Genomic DNA, 20,251 nt, shown 5'->3' with positions numbered 1-20,251 from the left:
CTTGCAACCCAAAAGTGGGTCACAAGAATATTTGACAGGGTTGTGAGCAACCCACAGTTTGAGAAACACTCGTCTAGAGGAAGTAGGTAAACATTCATGTGTTTAAAATTGTAAATAAACAAACATCTAGGTTAAACAATTTTGGAAAGTGAGAATGAGTCAAAATCTTACTCATGAAGAATATTTATGAAAGGAATTATAGTTCCAAGGAATCCTGTCAATGCCCCCTTTACAAATCAAATCAAGAAGAGAGCAAGAGCAAGCGCGCAAAGCAAAATTTTCTTGCTTCTTTCACAAAGAAGCAAAGTCAAGCACTCAAGAATGAGATGATGTCAAAACTAAAGCTGCCTATGCAATATGTCTCATGTTTATTATAAAAGTTTGTAAGTGCATAATCACATTTCTGTTGGCATGGGCTCCATACTTCATTCACTACAAAGATTGGATGATGCGAAGTGAATGAGGCAAGTGTTCAATTTTTTATGATGTTACTCAGTAAGTGACCTTCCCCTCAGCCTTCATGTCTAAACATGAACTGTTACAGTAATGTAACCTTGAATTTAGTCCATATTTACACCAGGGTATTTGTGAGCCACCCCACTGACACCTTTAATTCTTTTGGCACAAGAGAAATTCATGAGTGAGTTTTTCCTAATACGTTACAACCAATTCAGAATCTATCAATCAATGTGCAAGTGATGTTTGAATGGTTCCTTCAACATAAATTAATTGCAAAAAAAGAGAAAAGCAATATAACACTCTGGAAAGGAGAGGTGGGGGTGATTATTGGATACTAGAGTGCTTCAAAAACCTACCATGTGCTTCAAAAACCTACCATGAACTGTTCCAAACAGGAGATTTTAGCACACCTTTAACTCTCCTATGAGAACTTTCATTTCTACCCAGAACTTTTATGATCTTTTCTCCTAATAGAAGATAATCAACTCTACCACAAGTCCTGATTCCTCAAAATTCTACTGCTTTAGAATCTAAATGAACAGGATTGCCACCTCACTCTTTTAGCAAGCATAAAAATTTTTGAACAATTCCATCAACTGCTCTTCATGGCTCTTATATATGATAATGACTACTTGCTTGTTTCTACATGGCTTTCTGTCCATTTTAACTGGTTTTTAAATCATGGTACAATTTCCTTTTGAGCAAGTTAGCTCATTACCTTAAATAGTTTTTGAAAGGAACCTAAAACTGTAGATGTCTAAATTGTATCCATTAATCATACATTTATTATATTGTTAGCTATTTCAAAGAGTGAGAAACCTTAACATTACAAAAGCAAAGGTGGTAAGTAAGGTCACTGTACCATCATTCAGTACTTGCTTTTGTTATTTATTGATTTTTTTTGTTTGTTTAACTGTGTGCTTTTCTGACAGCTCACAAGACTATAATTCTCAAGAGATTATCATTTGCTACCGTGCTTGCAATCCTCCAATATTGAAAATGCTTGATGATACATTATTTGTACCTTAGTTAGTAGGCGTGTGCGAAACAGGCCATAGGTTCATAAATGTTAGGGTTGAAAGGGACCTCAGTAGGTCATCAAGTCTGACCTCCAGCCCTGGGCAGAAAAGAGTGCTGTGGTCAGGTGACCCCAGCTAGGTGCTTGTCCAGTCTCATCTTGAAGATCCCCAAGGTAGGGGAGAGCACCATCTCCCTTGGAAGCCCATTCCAGATTCTGGCAACCCTTACTGTGAAGAAGTTCGTTCTAATGTCCAACCTAAATATGCTCTCTGTCAATTTGGGGCCATTGTTCCTAGTAACTCCAGGGGGTGCCCTAGTAAATAGAGCATCTCCTATTCCCTGCTGCCCTCCCCTAATGAATTTATGGGCAGACACAAGATCACCTCTCAGCCTTCTCTTGCGAAGCCTGAAGAGATCTGTCTCTTCAGTCTCTCCTTGTAGGGCCTTGCCTGTAAGCCTTTGACCACACGAGTGGCCCTCTTCTGAACCCTGGCCCTATTTGGTTCAGATTCAGCCCAAATCAGGGACAGTGATTCAATTTGTTGATTTGGATCACTGTCCCAATTTGATTTGGCTGAATCCGAATCTGAAAATTTGATGCCGATTCAGAGAATCAGCAATTTGATCCTAGACACAGCTTTAAATGTTTTTTCTACATACCTCAAGGTACCAGGCGTGGTTTGTGAACACTGTGATGGTCAGGCAGATGGAGTGTGCTACAGGAGCATAGGAGGGCCCCCCCATGTGCTCGGTGGCAGATGCAGAAGTACTTCTGGCCCACTTTCAGCGATCAGCCACAAGGACCCCACGTGCCCCCCCGACCCAGGAGGCACCAGTTGCCGAGCTGGGAGGTGGGGGGTCCCCATGCGCTCCACAGCAGACCTGGAAGTGGACTGGAAGTGCTTCTGGTCCACTTCTGGGTCCACCACTGAACACCCCAGCATCTCAGTGTTCACGAGTCACCTGGTACCTTGAGGTATGTAGAAAGAACATTTAAAGCTGTGTCTATGTCCGAATCATTGAATCTCTCCAAATTGATTAAGAGGGTTCCGATTAGATTCGGAGAGATTAAAGGGTCTGATTCAATTCAGATTTGGAGATTTGGCCGCCGAATCAGGCCAAATCTCTGCTGAATCGAATCAGCGACTGAAGCTTGGCACAGCCTTATTAGTTAGTACCTTATTGTTACTATACCTACTCTACAAGAATTTCAAAATAAAGGGTATCACGGTGGCTAAAATTTCTCAATAGTTTGAAAAAATACTGAAAACCAGAATACCATGTAAAACCACCCCTCCAGAAACAAGCTAACACACAACAAAATAATTTGGAGTAAGTGACTTTCCTTTTTAACATTTTTTATTCAAAAACTGTTCTAGTAGAATTCAGAAACTTGAATATTACTGGCTAGTAATGGGTACTTCACAATATTTAACACTCCTATAATATTTAAATCTACAAAGAACGGTTCAATAACTAATCATCATGACAATCATGGCCTTCAAGGCTACCACTTTATATTTCTTCAAAAAGAAATGTGATTAATTTTATACAGAACTTTGTAAGGAAAGAACAGACGACATGTTATAAAATCCTATGCTGTCCACAAGCAAGTTTTAAGAAAATCAAGCAGTGTGCTTTGGCAAAAGCTGACATCCCAGAAAACAAAATAGTGTTGATGGTCATTGCTCACTATTCTTGAGCTAAAACATATTATTCCCATGGGTGGTTTTTTGTTTTAAAAAACCAACAGCAACAACAACAGAAGGCCTCAGGTTGAATATGCCTTACCTTTCAGGCCCAAGACAGAGGGCCAGAACAATGAACACTAAATCAGGGAAAGTCTCTCCCAAAAACGTCAAATAGTAAATAAAGATGCACAACCAACTCAGAGAAGAAAAATTATGCAAAAAGCATGCCTTCCACGAATCATCCTTACTAGCAACAGTAAAGTTAACAACAGTGAGGCTACTCTTTAAAAGGGTGGTCTTCACTACTTCCTATACCCTGTCAGCTTTATAACCACAGTGAGGAAGCCACAAAGGATACTGCCCTCTCTCAAAACAGGGAGCACCCTAAATCCTTTTAAGCAGCCTAGTGTAAGTGACACTAGGAATAGGGCAATGGAGAAGAGTAGCTTATGTCCCATCTTCCTATGGAGAGTCACAATCTGGCCTTAATCATATGGGTAAAGCTGTATTCCACAGTTAAAAAAGAAAAATCTATTACGTCTCAGCGCTGATAAACCTGCATCTCCAAAAGAACAGCAAATGCTTTATACATGTTTTATTCCAAGAAGAAACAAAGGAATCTCAGGGAAAAAATCTGAAGTATTGCCTTTTCATAGTAGCCATCCACAAAAAGAAGTTCTGTGAAACACTGATTATTGCGGTATAAGACTTATCTCAAGAGAATCTGATGGTTTCTATCATTCAAAGATTCAACAGAACAAGTTACATGGTCAATGGAGCAAATCCATCACTGTTATTAATCACCGTTAGTATTTTACCATGTTCTGTAGGGCATTTTTTTTAATCAGCAAAGTGGAAGCTAAAAATTAAGCTGTCCAGGAAAAAATTTCTAACAGAACTTTATGTGTTAGAATAAATTTTAAAGACCTTTACCTACCCTGTGATAACAGACAAATTGGGCGGGGGGGGGGGGGGGAGGAGGAGGAAGGAGAGCAGTTGAGAAGATTTTTAAGCCTAAACTAGTATTTTTGTTTCTCCTCATCTTTCTCTTGTTTGCATACACTGAATCTTTGTAAATTTAGCAAAATATGGTTTAAACTATAGGACTGCTTGATGTACATGGAGATTAACCCAATTCAGAATTTTATTTTCCTTTCTCCTACATATTAACAGAAATTTCTGCCCTACTACAACATTTTCTCTCTACCCACACAAGACTCAGAGGACTACTTTGCCATATAATCTATCAAGATGCACTTCTGTCAGCTCCAATAGATTACACTAACTTGGTTATTCAGCTGACACAAAATAAAGCATAATATTATGCAAAGCTGAGGAAAATAACATATATTTGCACTAGCTCTTCTTACACCAGATAACATTCAAAATTCTCCTGACAGGGATGAAAGCAATTCATGCTACCAAGCTATACCACTAATCCTACCTTTACACTGTAGAGTTTTTTGACTATGCTCTGATTTGTTCTTCTACTGATTACAAGGAGAGTTGGAGGTGTTCAATAATTCTAAGTACCAGCCTCACCAAGGATCTACTTGGTGCAATTCTCATTGACAAACAATATGTATGAGATTTAGAATCACAGAACCATACAAAGGTAGGACTGTCAAAAAGCTTGGGCTCACTGCTCTAACCACTGAGCTACTGTAGAAAAGTGAAATGCCTCTACCTCACATACCTCCTCCAACCACGTTTGACCAAAAGTGGCTGCAGTGTCTCATACAGAGCGGAGTACTGTCAATGCATCCCAACCAGGATTGAGAGAGGCTAAATTGGCAGCAGCTCCAAATGTGCAGAGAAGTAAACTTTTGGGGCCTAGGGAATTTTACAGGTGAAATCTTCAGCATTAAAGGATTCTACATGCCAAAGAGGTTAGAAAGGGGTTTTGAGGATCACTTCAAATTTCAGTGCCTGAATTTTCCATAAATACCACTTACGGCACTGAAGTCTTTTGTGGATCTATGGCAGACTTGTCCAACATGCAGCCCGCCAAGGCATTTTCTGAGGCCTGCGGTGCTGTGACATGAAACAAAAGTAAACACTGTTTACTTTTGTTCCCATCCCTTGTCCCCGTCCAAGCCCCTCAGCAGCTTCCTAATGGCTGCTGAAGGGCTGGGGAAGGGACAAGGTTCCCACATGCCCGTCAGCTTGACATTGCCGACGCAGTGCATGTGGGAAGAGGAGTAGCCATGTGCCACTTGGGACAGGATAAGCCCAACCGGAGCAGCAGGGGCTCAGTTGCACTTTCCCCCTACCTGCGCTGGTCAGTCCCGAATGGCACACGGCTCCGCCACCGCCTCTGCTGCCTGGTGCCAACCTGGGAGAGTCTGTCCCATCCAGAGCAGCATGCAGCTGAAGCCGGATTCCCATGTGCTGCTGGGGACAGGAGGCGGCCAGTCAGGTCGGCATCAGCCAGCAGAGGCAGCAGCAGAGCCATGTGCTGCTCGGGACTGACCGGTGCAGGCAGGGGAAAAATGCAGCTGAGCCCCTGCCGGGCTTGTCCCATCCCGAGTGGCACACGGCTCCGCTGCCACTTCTGCTGGCCAGTGCAGACCCAGCCGGGCTCCTCCCATCCCCAGCAGCACATGGGAAGCCGGCTTCAGCTGCAAGCTGCTCCGGATGGGACAGACCCTCCCAGGTTCACACCAGGCAGCAGAGGCGGTGGCGGAGCCGTGTGCCATTTGGGACTGACCAGCGCAGGTAGGGGGAAAGTGCAACTAAGTCCCTGCTGCTCCGGGTGGGCTTAGACTGTCCTGAGTGGACCCAGCCAGGAAAAGTGGCATAGAGCTGAAGCTGGCTTCCCACGTGCTGCTGGGAAGCCAGCTTCAGCTACATACTGCTTTTCCTGGCCAATGCCGACCCGGCTGGGCCCATCCAGGGCAGCATGTGGTTGAAGCTGGCTTCCCACGTGCTGCTGGGAACGCCCGGCTGGGTCGGCACTGGCCAGCAGAAGCAGCAGTGAAGCCTCCCGCCTTTTGGGACAAGCTGGCACAGGCAGGGGGAAAGTGCAGCAGCATGTGTGGAAGCCACTACAAGCTAGGGGATGGGATGGGCTGGCTGGGCTGCACCAGGGAGGGAAAGCTGTGACTGAGCCCCCTGCAGCTGTGCTGTATGCTCCTTTAAGACCGAACAATATGTTCAAGAATAGAGCACGAATGATCTGGGCTCCAACGTAAATTTGGAGCAGGTAAAAATCTTTGTAAAAATACTGTCTGTCACAACCCAAAGTTGTGATTTTTGTTTTGTGTGTGCTTTGGCACTGCTAAATTATTTTCCCGCCAAATTCGTAGCTTTCTTTGCAGTGTGCATTTCTTCTTTGCATTTGAGAAATGCTTGTTGCAAAGAGTTCCCGCCATTTGTATTAGAATTCGAGCCACATTATTGGCTAGTTCTAAAATATGCACACGTGGCAGCTAGTAATTGGTTTGCTAGCCATATAAAAAGCTTGAGTGGTTTCCACCCAAGTTGGAGGACTCCACGAACACCAGGAGGAGGGATCTTCACACTGTGTGAAGATCTCTAAGCGCTGCGGAGCCTATCGGACCCAGCGCATTTCAAGCAGGCAACAGAGGTCTGATCAGCCTCTGGCCTCTCCCCGTCGCTGATTGATTCCTAGACGTATCCCTCCCCGCGCACAAAAGAGACGGATCCACGGAGCTTCGACAACTCCGTAGGAGAGACCGAACTTGTCATAGTCCTCAAACGAGGATTTAAGCGGAGCTGTGCCTGGAAACTGTCCAGCCTACACCACGACCATCTTTGGTGTAAGTAAACAATCTTGAATCTACCATTACACGTCCGTGACTAATTCTAGCTTGCCACCTGTTTTCTCCGACCCCGCGTGCCCGAGCTGCTGGCCACAGCCCGCGCGCACAAAAGGGCCCCGGATCGCTCCCGGCCCGCACACTGTCCAGTGTTTGGATTGTGTTTGCTTCCGTTTCTCTTTGTGCGGGATTGGGGGTTCAACTTATTACTACTTGTTAAAGATGTGTTACTAACAAGTTATTAATTCAATAAAAGTAAATCTTCTTGAAGATTATTCTCAAAAATGCCCATATTTTGTTGCTTTGATTAGTTTCCACTCTGGCTGATACCTTTTCCACATTTGATCTGTTGACTTGCATTATGCTTCTTTCATTCATTGAGAAGTGAGTAGAAGCAAAAGTGTTTATTTTAGTCAAGTGTTTGGTATTATTTCATTGTTGCTTTTATATTGTTTTTATTTTGGATTTTAAACCACATTTCATTTTCACTTCCTGCAACGTCATTGGTGTCAAAGGTCACATGACATCACTTCCTGATGTGATACCGCTTCCTGCGAGGTCTTTGAATATGGCTCACCAGCCCACTGGATAATAAAAATTTTATAATCCGGCCCCACATTCAAAAGGTTGGACACTCCTGATCTATGCCCTTGGGTATGATTTGTACAAGTGCTGAACACCCACATTGAAAGAAATTTAAAAGCTTTGAATATATGAAACATTACATAATGCTAAGTCCTCTGAAAAATCTGGTCCTAGTTGTCTCAGTTTGCACGCCCAAAGTTACTGGAAATATTTTACAATAATTGCCCTGTACCTATAGTCCACATCTGTAAAATAAAGATGATTTCCTCTCATCTCAGAAGGATATTGTGAAAATAAAATTCCTCAATTCCCAAATTAGTCTACTCCACAATTAAGCACATGTGTAGACACAGCCTCCTTGTCCTAATTACTTTGTGCAAGTCTGGTTCTTCATTCAAAATCAGGAAGCTTCTTTCTCCATGTTGATTGGGCCCAATAAAGATATTACTGAATACACAGTGCTCAAAGTTCAGTGGCTCAGATCTGGACCCAGGACAGCCTGTACCAACTAAACTGCAATTACAGCTTGAGTCACTCTCAGACCTATATACAACATGGATAAAATTTCAGGGAATTTAGCTCCTAGAATGCAGTAAATCTCTACTGAAAAAGTGCAGTTTGCACATACTCAAAGGATTCAAACTTTTATAATTTGTCAAAGGCTTTCTATTTATCAGAATTTGAGCAGATTTTCACAGGAATAGCAAGATGCATTTGATACAAGGGCTGTCCTCTGGGAAATATTAACTCCACATTCCAAAGTATTTTCAAAGAATCCTGTCGATGTTTGTGGATATTCTCTATCTTCAGTAAAATCTAAAAAATAAACTTATAATAATTACTTTAAAAAAGATGAGAACATAACTATTTAATCTGTAAATCTAAATCAACCATTAGAATTAAGTTACATTTCAGTTATTTCTTTAAAACACTTCCTCCTTCATACTGTTACAGGTTTAGTAGGCACTGCAAAGATGAAAGATTCCATACCAGACACAGAAATTTTACACCGTAAGTACATATTATAAAAGGAGGCATATGGTTCAAAGAACAAATTATTTTTATTTAATATCTAAGGCCTTTTATGCCCTACAGTAAGCAATTATGATCTCCAACTTGGATACTGTGTTCAAAAACAGCTCAGTACAATATACACAATATACAATAATTATCCAATTGTCTGTACCATATTATAGTATTTCTCAACAAATACACTTAATTTTTGTTTATGACATAATAACACTTGGACTGCCCTTACAATTATTATTATTACAATTTTAAATGCAATAGACAGATCTTCAAAATTTCCAAAGAAAACAAAATCTCTCCAATCTTCAACCCATATGACTTCTGACTGGAAGAAAAGTAAAAAAAAAATATCAAGGTTTTGGATGGACAAGCACAAAGGGTGAACTCCACTGTAGAAAATCCTCAAGTAAAAAAAAAGTGCCCTCCTCCAGCAGGCCCTTCTCATTTATAAAGAGAATGCTCCATCTTGAGATAAATTAAGATACACACATTTCTACAGTGAACTAACTAGAATAGGCACAGGATTCCTTGTTCTGTGTGGCATACATCCAGATTTCAAGTGTTTTAATTAAAAGGTAGAAAATGGGTTAAATTACCCTAATGATAAAACAAGATTTCTGAAAAACATCTATCTCCTTATAATGAATATGCTACATGTGAAAGAAGTTAAATAAAAGAAAGTTCAAAAGTAATAAAGAAGTTTCAGTATAATCAATCTTCTATGATGAAACTGGCTGTCTGGGAAGGGTATATTTCCAGACTCTACTTTTGAAAATTCCTTGCATTTATTTTAATGTAAGCAAATTAATTTTTGGTTTTAGCAAAACCTGTACTAAAGTCCTAATAGTGAAGAAGGGGTGGGGGGGAAAACACACAGGAACTTAAACTCCATTTCTCTTGCTCCATCTGCCATTCACTAAAGCCTTGGTTTCTCACACTGCACTACAAAGACCTGGGAAGCTTTTAGAACAAGTGGTTAGGCTCAAAGCACCCCTTGGAAAATGCTAGCTCTTAATTTTCACTTGTTTTTGACTATGGAAAAAATAGAGGATTTTTTTTTTTGGTTGCAAAGAACTCAGAGACCCCAAAAGTTCAGAACGTTTTTAGTATTATGGATTCCTATATGAAATCTCTAGGCTTATCTTGTGTATTATGCTAGCACAACTAAGAGAACTAATACTGGCACCCTATGACACCCTTAAAAGAATCTTAAGGCACCCACAGGTACTGTGGCACACTGGTGAGAATCACCGTTTTAGAGAATAGGTATAACGTATCAAACCATTTTCTAAACTGTCTGCAATAAGTAAAAAAAATAAAAAAAAGGTACGTGTACGTACGTACGTATGTAAGGAAATTAACTAAAATGTCAACGTTTTTCTTAACTGATTCGCTTTTATAAACGCATCCTACATACAACCCATCAAGGCAGTCCTAGTGACCCACCATCGTTTTTTATTAAACCTCTCATTCATTAGTATTCCACAAGCAGAAGCCACAAAAACAGATTTGAAAAGGAAAACAGCAAGTCAAATTGTGCTCTCACTGCTCGTTCATTTGTCAATTTGCCATGTGTTTGCACGCGAAGCTCAGCTTTCTATCTGCAAAATGTTTCCTGCTCATGGTGGGCTTTCACTGGAAAGTGTACCTTCCAAGAGATGCTCAAAGTTTGAGTTTTGAACCTATGCTCTATATTCTCCTAGGCTTCTCTAAAACTACCAGGACTGAAACAAGAATCCTCAATTTGCTCTACTCCGATCTGCAGGACTCTTAGCAGCAACTTCAGCTCAACTCCCTACAGTAGCTCTGTGAGAAAGCCCAACCAGGGAACAGAATACAAAGTTACTAGATACAAACATAAGACTTTGCCATATAACATGAGACTCAAGTTTCATCTAACTCTGATATCCTGGGTGGCTAAGTGTCAGATGATTCAAGGCATAAGGAACAGTAGTGGGACAACCTTCCCTCATTCCTAACACATCAGGTCTCATCTTTGTAGGTAATAATTTAAGCATGGCCCATGACCTGAAGCAGGGAAGTGAAATATCTGGCACCTATACATGAGTGCAGAGGCTACTCCAACATGTTGGTATTCCATCAAACAAGCTTTAGTTAAAACATCCCCGCCACCATTTTTAAGCAAAAGAACGCCAATACAGGAGATGCAAGAGGATGCTGCCACACTCCAGCAGACTCAATTAATCGAGCAGATTGCTCTGACGTGCTAGAACACCAGTGCATCAGAGTAGCCTCTACACTCATGTATAGGTGCTGGATATTTCACTTCCCTACTTCAGGTCATAGGCCATGCTCAAACTATTACCTACAAAGATGAGACCTGATGTGTTAGAAGCTACTCCAAATAAAGTTCTGCCCCCGAATCCCCAGGAACACATGTAAAAGTGCCCATCCTGGCCACAAAATGTGTTTTATTATTATTTATGATAATATGAACACTCATGTAAATGTCCAATACCTTTTATAAATCTTGATAAATTCCAACTCAAGGACTTCTTGTGGCAGACAGCTTCCTGAATAAAACTGTATATACAGTGAAAGTATTTCCTTTTAACATTTTTTTAATTTCCAGAGTTTTATTTTCACTGATATTCCCTTTGAATTTTGTTACAAGATAAAACATAAGTTCCTGACTTTATTTCTCTACACCATTTATTATAATATGATTTTAATCACATCTCATATATTTGATTGTAATTCCTTATGTCCCTGCATTACTGACTAAAACTTCTAGACTTCTAAACATTTTACAAATAGCCTTTTCTCTTCCTTAACAATATTAATATAATATTTACAATATACATTTAAGTTTTAAGGAACGGGATCCTCTCACCTCCTCCTTTCAAAAACCAAACTGATTTACAGTAGTTGGAGATACCTAATTAACTCCATTACAACTTTTACTAGTGCCAGTCATAATCCAGTATCTTGCACACACCAGGGCAATAAATAAGTGCTTTATACTACTAAAGCCCTGAAGAATACAGAACCTCTTTTCCAATGAAATAACAATTTCTATCGCCAAAGTAAGTCAGAAGATACACAACCTTAAAAGTCAGAGCATTATAAAAAGGCTACTATTACAAGCATCTAAAATGCATTAGTTGTAATTTCTCTCCACCTCTGAGGCTTGTAAAATTGGTCTTATAGTCCAAGGGACCCTTTATCAACAAAAGGATATAAAATATCTAAATAATAAGCTTACACATTTGTAGAGCATTTTTCAATAACATGTAGAATGATACAGTACAAAGGTTTTGTTGTCATATCACAGACTAAATGTATATCCCAGACTTCACAACTTCTGAGTAAAGCTACTATACCAAACTCACTCCAACAGTAAGTAGCTTTGCGTTACATGTGGTGGGTGTAATATAAACAAAGCTTTACAAACTTAAATCCTTTATCCAATATCTTCTTGAAAAGCAAATGACTGAGGGCCTTGGGAAGGAACTATATTTTAATTATTAGATCAACTCTACCTGAAATATGCCTCCAAATAAACATGCCACCAATTTCAAACTGTTTGATCACAACTTCAGCAAATTATCCGAGAAATGTTATTTTGGAGAAAAGAAATAGCTGACTTTTTTTTTGGAAAAAGGATTAAAAAAACAACCCAGTACTGTTGTAAAATATTTCACTTGATACAGAAAAATAAGATTTCATTGTAAGAAACCAGGAAATAACAATCAGTATCATGGGCAGATACAGTAAATTGAAACAGACACCCAAAGAAAATTACTTGTAGAAAATTAAGTCCGTTTATTTTAAATCCCCATCTAACCTTAAAACTGCCATATAAGGCAAAAGACTCAAATAAGAACTCTGAGAATTCAGCAAGAATTAATTGCATGTGCTTATCTGAAGGCAAAATCTTGGACTTTGGAATGTGCGTGTTAAATACCATGTTTTATCCCTATATTACATTGTAAAAATGACATAGCTGAAGTATATCAGCAACTGACTTATTACAATTAAAGAATCTGCATTTATTGGCAATACCAAAGCCAAAACAGATTTGAGTTTTCAGTAAAAGCAGTAAGAGAAAAAGAAATGAAAATAGTATTTTATTTGTATATTAAGTACATTCTATGAATGTGTTTGGTAGACATGCATGGAAACCAGTGAAAGAGAAACACAGAAACCTCTGTGCTGTTTTAAAAAGTAAACTGTCAGAGAATAAGCACAGATTTTTAAAAACAAACAGTATTCAACTACTTAAACAGTCATTTACTCACTGTGTACAGCCAATACTGGGTAACTTTTCTACCTATACTACAAAATGATAATGTAGTCCATACTTCTAGTTCCTAACACATTGTAATCAAACAGGCCTTTTGAGGAATTATTGCCATCAGCCTCTCAATGTTAAATTTTAATACAAAGATTTTGAATACAAGTATTTCTTCTCAAGGGGCAGTGATGGCAAAAATATAAAAAAGTTTGGGGGTGAGGGGAAAAGAGGAAAACAGGAAGAGGAGAAAGTAGCCAAAGGGCTTTTTCTTACATCATCAACTCTTTTCAACTATCCATGATCATTCATTTTCCCTTTGAGACTATGTCCCATAATAGCAGCATTTTGTATTTTCCCAAGGTTCCACAAGAACTAAGTCACAAAGACAAGACAAGCAGTAATGGATTACCATCTGCACAGTACACCAGATGAGCTGTCACATACAAGAGGTAATCAACTTTAATAAAATAATTAACCCTTACACTATACAGTGTATTGCAATCAGTAAAGATTAGTATTTTGCAAAATATCCAAGTAGTAATATTATTTGAAGAGACTTATTTATTTGATGATAAAAAGAGAAAGGTTAAAAAGAAAATGCAACCTTAGTTCCTTTAATGAACTACAGTTTTTTATTTCAACCTGTGGTCTTAACAGGCAAAATGTGGTAAAGTAAGCCATGCTGCTTTATGAACATAATTATTACATACCATGAGAACACTTTAAATATCAAAATAGTTGATGAACTTAAAACCATATTGTGGACTTAATTCTCCTTCCCATGCTAAGTTGTTTTGAAGGGAGGAAAGTGCAAGGACCTCATGTCCTGCTTTCAGTACAGAAGGGTCAGGCGTAACCAAGATCCTAGAGCTTAGGAGTTCAAAGGGAAACAAAAGTGTAGTTCAGCTACCATTCATGCTGAAGAAAGCTTTTAGGTGTGTGGCAAGAGTGGAACAGCTATGCTGACACAGTACTGGCAATACTTGCTAAACAAGTATGGCAAGAGGTGCCACTCCAACATTCTCTCCAGAACGTCGAAAGTATTATGACTTTAAAAGGCATAGTACCTCTAGGCAGTGCCACTCTTCCCTCCCTACTGCTTAAGCTTTTAAAAACTGTAATTGAGGCCCACGTTCATACCTCATTATAAATTAGAAGTAAATTGATTTATATTTCAATATCAAAAAACACTTTAAAGTTGTGTGAAGTTCAAACTCATCTGAATTAAAACTGACCGACACGCATTTGGAAAAACATTGTAAATTCCAGTACAGTAGTGAAGAAAACCAAGTAATGGAATAATTGTTAATTGCAAATAAAAAGCAAGACACATGCCAGTTGGTGTCTACTAACAGATAATTTTGCCATCTGTATTTATTCCAGGACTGTTTGAGTTTCCACCCAATGAATAATTAAGCTACATAGGGCAATGCTTCCTACCTTAATGCTATGCTATCCATAACAACGCTGTAACAATCTAAAAAAGATCACCGCCAACAACTAGCAGTTCCGTTTCCTAAGAAATTCCCCACAAATTTGCCAATATTGATTCTGTCCTAGCATTTTTTTTTAATCTTTAAATTTAATTTAGAGGAACAAATACACAAAGTAGCTACTGCAGTTATCAGGTGTGGTAAAAGGGTATTTGGTTTACAGTTGTATACAACTAAACTGAAGCCACAAATTAAACACTTATTCTTGTCTTTCTAAAGAAACTACCTAGATAACAATGGAATGAAAAGACCAATTAAGAGTGAAAACATGCTAGCAAGACACACAAAAGATTATAGGGAAAGAAAAGACCTAAATCACTCGATTATATTTTTTGTCACTGCTTTTAAAACTATAGCTTCCAACAAGCAATTAATGAAACAGTGTTTATGTATCTTGGTATCATTCTTATTTACTCACTGTGAATATACATGAAATATACCAAATCTGCCTATATTCCACAAAAAAAAGTTTTCATCTAAAAGAATAAAAATCCAAAGAAAGTAATACAGGGTCCCCCCCTAGAAAAGTTTTGTTGGGGTTTTTTGGTTTTTGTTGTTGGGTTTTTTGTTTGTTTGTTTTTTGCTTCTTAAGTATACATCTACGTTCGCATAATTATCCACTATTTTATTCTGGAACATTTTGAAACCAAAATGCCCTTAACCAACAGTAGATGTTAGCAAGAATAAAAAAATTGAAATTAAATTAAGCACTTGAAATTAAATAACCAAAATGAAATTAACTATCTTGTCTAAATTATCTAAAACTAAAGCATAAGAAAAGAGGAACACAAATTAGAATTCAGTTTTGCTCTTCATATTTTTTACTGAAAGTTAAAGTTCCAGTGTTAATGACACTATTCTGCCATCACTGTAGACCTGACTGCCAGAACTTGAAAGCAACTGACACTATCTTCCTAACCTCAATCTCACATTCCTCAAATATGAAGGAAAACAAGGTAATATCAAACTAGATGCAACTGGTTAAAATACATTTCAAAACTAGCCATCTTTTGTGATGTTGAAAAGATAAAGATTACAGTAAAACATCTCTTAATATGCATCAAAGAATTAAGGCAGCTGCACACAAGCAACTTGTTCCAGTAAGTTCTTTACCCTATATCCAGTTATCAAGGATAAAAGAAGAAAGGGAAAGAGAACGAACACAAATATTCCTGGGTAGACTTCCTAGTTAGGTCCTATTATCTCTTTATTATTCAACCTTAGCCTTCTACATTCCAGGAACAAATTTTGACCATATTTTGAAAATGAAATATTGACAAGAAGGTGTAGTCTATTAATTAGAGACACCACATAATTAGCAACAACAAATCCACTTACTTTTTTCTCCTTCTCATGATGTTTATCCTGAGAGTGAGAGGAAGAATCACTTAAACTTTGATCATATGACCTATTAGATCCCCGTTTGCTCTTTTTCTAAAAAGAGAAAGTATATTTACGTACGTGAAAAGGAACTATTTTAATGAAGGAAAGGTATAAAGTATTTCAAGTGACAAAATGCCTTACTGCTTGACTCATGAAAAACTAGCAAAAATGACTGACAAAGTCAACAGAACCATCCAAAACACAGCAGAATAAAACCTACTCTTTAATTTAACATTATGAATTTATAATTTGCAAACATTTTTTCCACAAACAAAGAGCCTGTACACCATCCTTTAACAATAATGACCTATACTAAGATAAGTTGTCAGAAGATGAGAATGTAAACAAAACAAAGATTCTTCTCAAGTAAATATCATGTTAAACCATGGTGCTGACACTGCCATTAATTTTATACATAGAACGGGAGGAGATGCATACTCAAGGCACGCTTGCTTGCTTCAAGTGCATTCTCAGGAGCCAGCCTGCTGACTTCGTAATTTATCACCCAGATAAATTAGTTGCCTGCAGTTTCTTACCAGTTATGAAACCAAAGTTAAAAAATAATTTTAAGAACAGTATACACGGATGTCAGGGCCAAATCTATGTTTTCACTAGTTACAGACACTATTATAAAGTATATTACTACCTGTAAGTCCTACTCAGGGACCAAGACAACTCCCCTACTTTGTTGTGGCAAAATCACCTAAAATTTCTGGAAGATCACACTATAACCCAGATGGCTGTATAAATATACTACAGGAAACAATCAATAGCTCTTAATGTTAAAACTCCACATGTACTATCATACATAATATGGTAAAATGAAAAAACTACATTTTCTAGGCATTAGTGACAATTATGGCATCACTTTCAGCCCATCAGAAAACTGTGTGTGGCCTATATTCTCTAGCTTTTTCCTTTTTTCACAATTGGTCTTTGTGTTGTAGTCTCCAAGTGGAAAATTACAGAGATAATAGTAACATTTAAAATATGGTAAATGTGTGTTGTTTTGTTTTTTATAAAAGAACTACTCATTTAATATCAACATCAATTTGTCTCCAATCACATCTACATTAAAGCAGTAATACCAAATTCAATTGCTATAACCATGAATTGAGTCAGGGCTCGTTCTCACTACTTTAAAAGCTTCGTTTATTTTTACTCACGTCCCAAGTTTAATACACGTTTAAGGCAATGCACTTCAGTTTTTCCACAAAATAAACTTGTTGGGTAAGCCCCTATGCCCTGCTGATCCTGATGAATTCACTTCATGGTAAAACTTAAGTTTCTTGATTTCACTGTTTTTACCTTGGGATAGCCAACAGGTATTAGTTTGCCACAAGACAGAAGACTCAACATTTTTTGCAGCAAGACCTTTAGCAGTGAATTTAATCTTAACGTGTTAATATTTTTCTGAACACACATACATGCCATACATGCACATACACTGAACATTAACAGGTACGTAGAACTAGCAATTCAGTGACTGGAAGGGGTAACGACTCAAAGAGCCTAATCCAAAATCCATTGACAGCAAATACAGTGTTTTCCACTGATTTCAGAGAAATTTGGATCAGCCCTGAAAGAATTCCCTTGATGTAGGACAAAAGCAAACAGTCAGGGGCTTCAGCTGGCTGTTAGAGCAACTGGAACAATGCTAAAAGAAGAACAGAAGGAAGAGAGAAGAAACTGGGGACTGATGCATCTTTCACTACATGGGTGCCAAAAGGAAAGATTTCTTAGATACTTCCAAAAGAAAATCCACATGTCTGGTGGCCAACTAATCAAATTAGAAGAAGGAAACGTTACAGGAACTTAATAGAATCAGAAGGTCATTTTGAATAATTAAAGTCTATTACCAAGTTTAAAAAAAAAAAGACATCTGTCTAAACGGGATCCCTATTTTTCTCTGACAGAGATAATATATTTCAAAGTAGCCATTTATAATACTGTAATCCATTCAGGTAGTATTTTACAATCATTAATTTAACGAAGAACAAACATTTTTCATGCTTTGTCTAATTTTTATTCACTTTTTAATATAATGTACACCTTAACTTACATAAAACACTATTTTAAAATGTTATTAGTAACTCAATCATTGAGTGAAAATTAAAGTTGGTGTCATTTCCTTACCAGTTTACTAAAATGGTATTTACAGTAGCCACAGTACTGGACATTATCTGCACCATTGCCCTCTTCTTCACAAAGCAGTCCTGCAAACTGAGCACTGGGGGGGGAAAAAAAATTAAAAAAAAAAAATCAAGATCATCCAAGACACATGTTTTTTTTCAAATGATATTGTATCCAAATTATCTCATTTCCAAAGATATAAATTATTCTCAAAGTAATGCAGACACCTTTTACAACTCTCTCACTAGCCACTAGACACTCAAGAAAGGTACACACACTTATACATATACTTTAAGCCTTTGGGAGCTGCTGGGTGATAAACATTTGGGGAAGAGAGGAACTCAAGCAACTTAAATGAAACTTTCTGTTTAAAACCTTTCTAAACTAAAGAATAAATATTTTAATAGACCTCTGCAGAAAACTATTCAAGAATCAGACCTGTCTTCCTCTGAGCTGACAATAAAATTACATTAATAAAATTATTTTAAATAAAACCAAAAAGTAATGTAAACCAACAATATATGGCTTGGTTTGTTAAGCTGGACAATGTCAGGTTAATTTAAAAATGAATAAGACTCCTTGCTTGCATTAATAATACCTTATTCTATTCGATTTTAAAATCAAATCTACTTTTCAGCATTTGTACTACCGATTTATCTCATACAATCAACTTGGAACTTGAAAATCAACTATTCAGTTTCATTTTCCACTTCTCTTTCATTAAACTCAGTGATACAATTTTACAGTTAAAATGCTGCAAGGAAATGTGTAAATAAAACCAAACCCCCACAATTTTCAAATTGAAAAAAGAAAACAGTATCTTCTATTAACATAGTATGATCTTATCCTACGCTTTTTTCCCCCCTAAATAAATGTATGCCCTTAACAAGTAAGGGCACACAATATCGCTTGGAGCCAAGTTTTCCTATGCTCAGTTTAACATATTAAAATATTTAGATTGATTCTAATCCCACTTTTCTCTTTTGGAGCTTTTTTATCAATCCAATACCCACAAAACTAGCTTTACATCTATTTTGTCAAGCTAGTGCATATTACTGCACGTTCCTTCAATTTTACTAATATTATGGGTGTCCCTCTAGTCTCAAATGTACGTAATACTAACCCTTTGACTAGGTATCATGCTATGTTGCATGAATATTTCACATCAAGTCACAACACACCAAAAAGAATAAGAATTAAAATGAACATTCTGGGGCTTTTTTCTTTGTGACAGCCTTAAAATTTGAAACTTGGAAGTTGGACAGGAAAAGAGAGAAAGAGAGAGAGAGAGAGAGAGAGAGAATGACAATGGAAGAGTAATTAGCGGTAGACAATATAACTAAACACTTATGCAAGTGAAAAAAGCTTTAGACATGCAAGTAGTCCCTGTGAGAGTTTAATGGTTCTACTTGCATGGTTAAAGGTAGTCATGTTTAAATATTTTTAGGGGTAAGTCTATTATTTTTATGATCAAAGAAAACTTAAAATTGATCCTTTGCTGTAATAGAGGGGTGCTTACAGAAAAATGTAAAACTGAAACATTCTGCTCGTTTTTGGCTTAGTACAATTGCACATATATGTTTGATCCTGTCACTGACGATGTATAGATATGCATAGAGACACATGGAAATCAGGGCCTAACCAGAGTAAATTGTAAGATAAAAGGCCTTAATGTCTGCCCATGAACAATTCAAATATCAAATTTGCCCTGAAGAAAGAGGAAAAAAAAAAACCATAATTCCATTTAGTTAAGTTAGTAAACGACATTTCCCAGATCTGACAAATATCACACTTGCACTGTAGACTGGCACAAAAAGATAAGTGACAAATGCTGAAACATAATGCTGCACTGTTAAAAGAAGGAAAATGCCAAGGAATTCATATCTAAACAATATGTTACAATACAGCAGGCTTATCTGAATTCAAAAAGCCCCAAATATTTACAATACAAGTTCCAGAACATTTTAGGTTGATGTTATTGAATTTTGTTGTGTATTTTAGCAAGTTATACACAAGTTATCTTTTTGTTCCTGGAACTGGCTCAAGGTAAAAGCTCAAACAAGCTAAACTAAAAGAAGAAACGACTGTTTCGTTCAGACATACGCTGAAATATTTCTAGCATCTTATAAAATGCTGGCTGACATGGACCAATAAAACAATAAAACTTATTTATGAAATGTAGTATTGCCCTATCAAATTTGCCATATTTATGTATTTACTCCTCCATGAAAAATGGCACCTATTGCAATAATACATAAACCATTAAGCCTTCATTCCCACTTGGCCTTCACCTCTACTGAAGTCCCTGCAGCTTGTGTAGACATACCCAACCTAGCTATCTTGGGTACCAGTTGGGATACTGTTAGCTGTATAGCTGTACCCACATGAAACAGCATGGGGTAACCACACAGTGATTCA

The 20,251-nt window shown here is 37.7% G+C and overlaps 1 protein-coding gene across 8 annotated transcripts in view; it reads right to left on the bottom strand.

The window, feature by feature from the left end:
- Positions 1 to 20,251, bottom strand: part of MLLT10 (MLLT10 histone lysine methyltransferase DOT1L cofactor) — a 250,625-nt gene that overhangs the window by 149,452 nt on the left and 80,922 nt on the right. For all 8 annotated transcript variants that reach the window (XM_059729065.1, XM_059729064.1, XM_019497622.2 and 5 more), the window contains 2 exons: positions 17,837 to 17,930; positions 15,656 to 15,751 (listed from right to left, as the gene is read on the bottom strand). In XM_059729065.1, the coding sequence (XP_059585048.1) occupies positions 15,656 to 15,751; positions 17,837 to 17,930 (190 nt within the window). The remainder of the gene's footprint in view (positions 1 to 15,655; positions 15,752 to 17,836; positions 17,931 to 20,251) is intronic.

This window comes from Alligator mississippiensis, chromosome 5, assembly GCF_030867095.1.
Source record: "Alligator mississippiensis isolate rAllMis1 chromosome 5, rAllMis1, whole genome shotgun sequence".
NCBI lineage: Eukaryota > Metazoa > Chordata > Crocodylia > Alligatoridae > Alligator > Alligator mississippiensis.
This window is presented reverse-complemented; position numbering and strand designations above follow the sequence as displayed.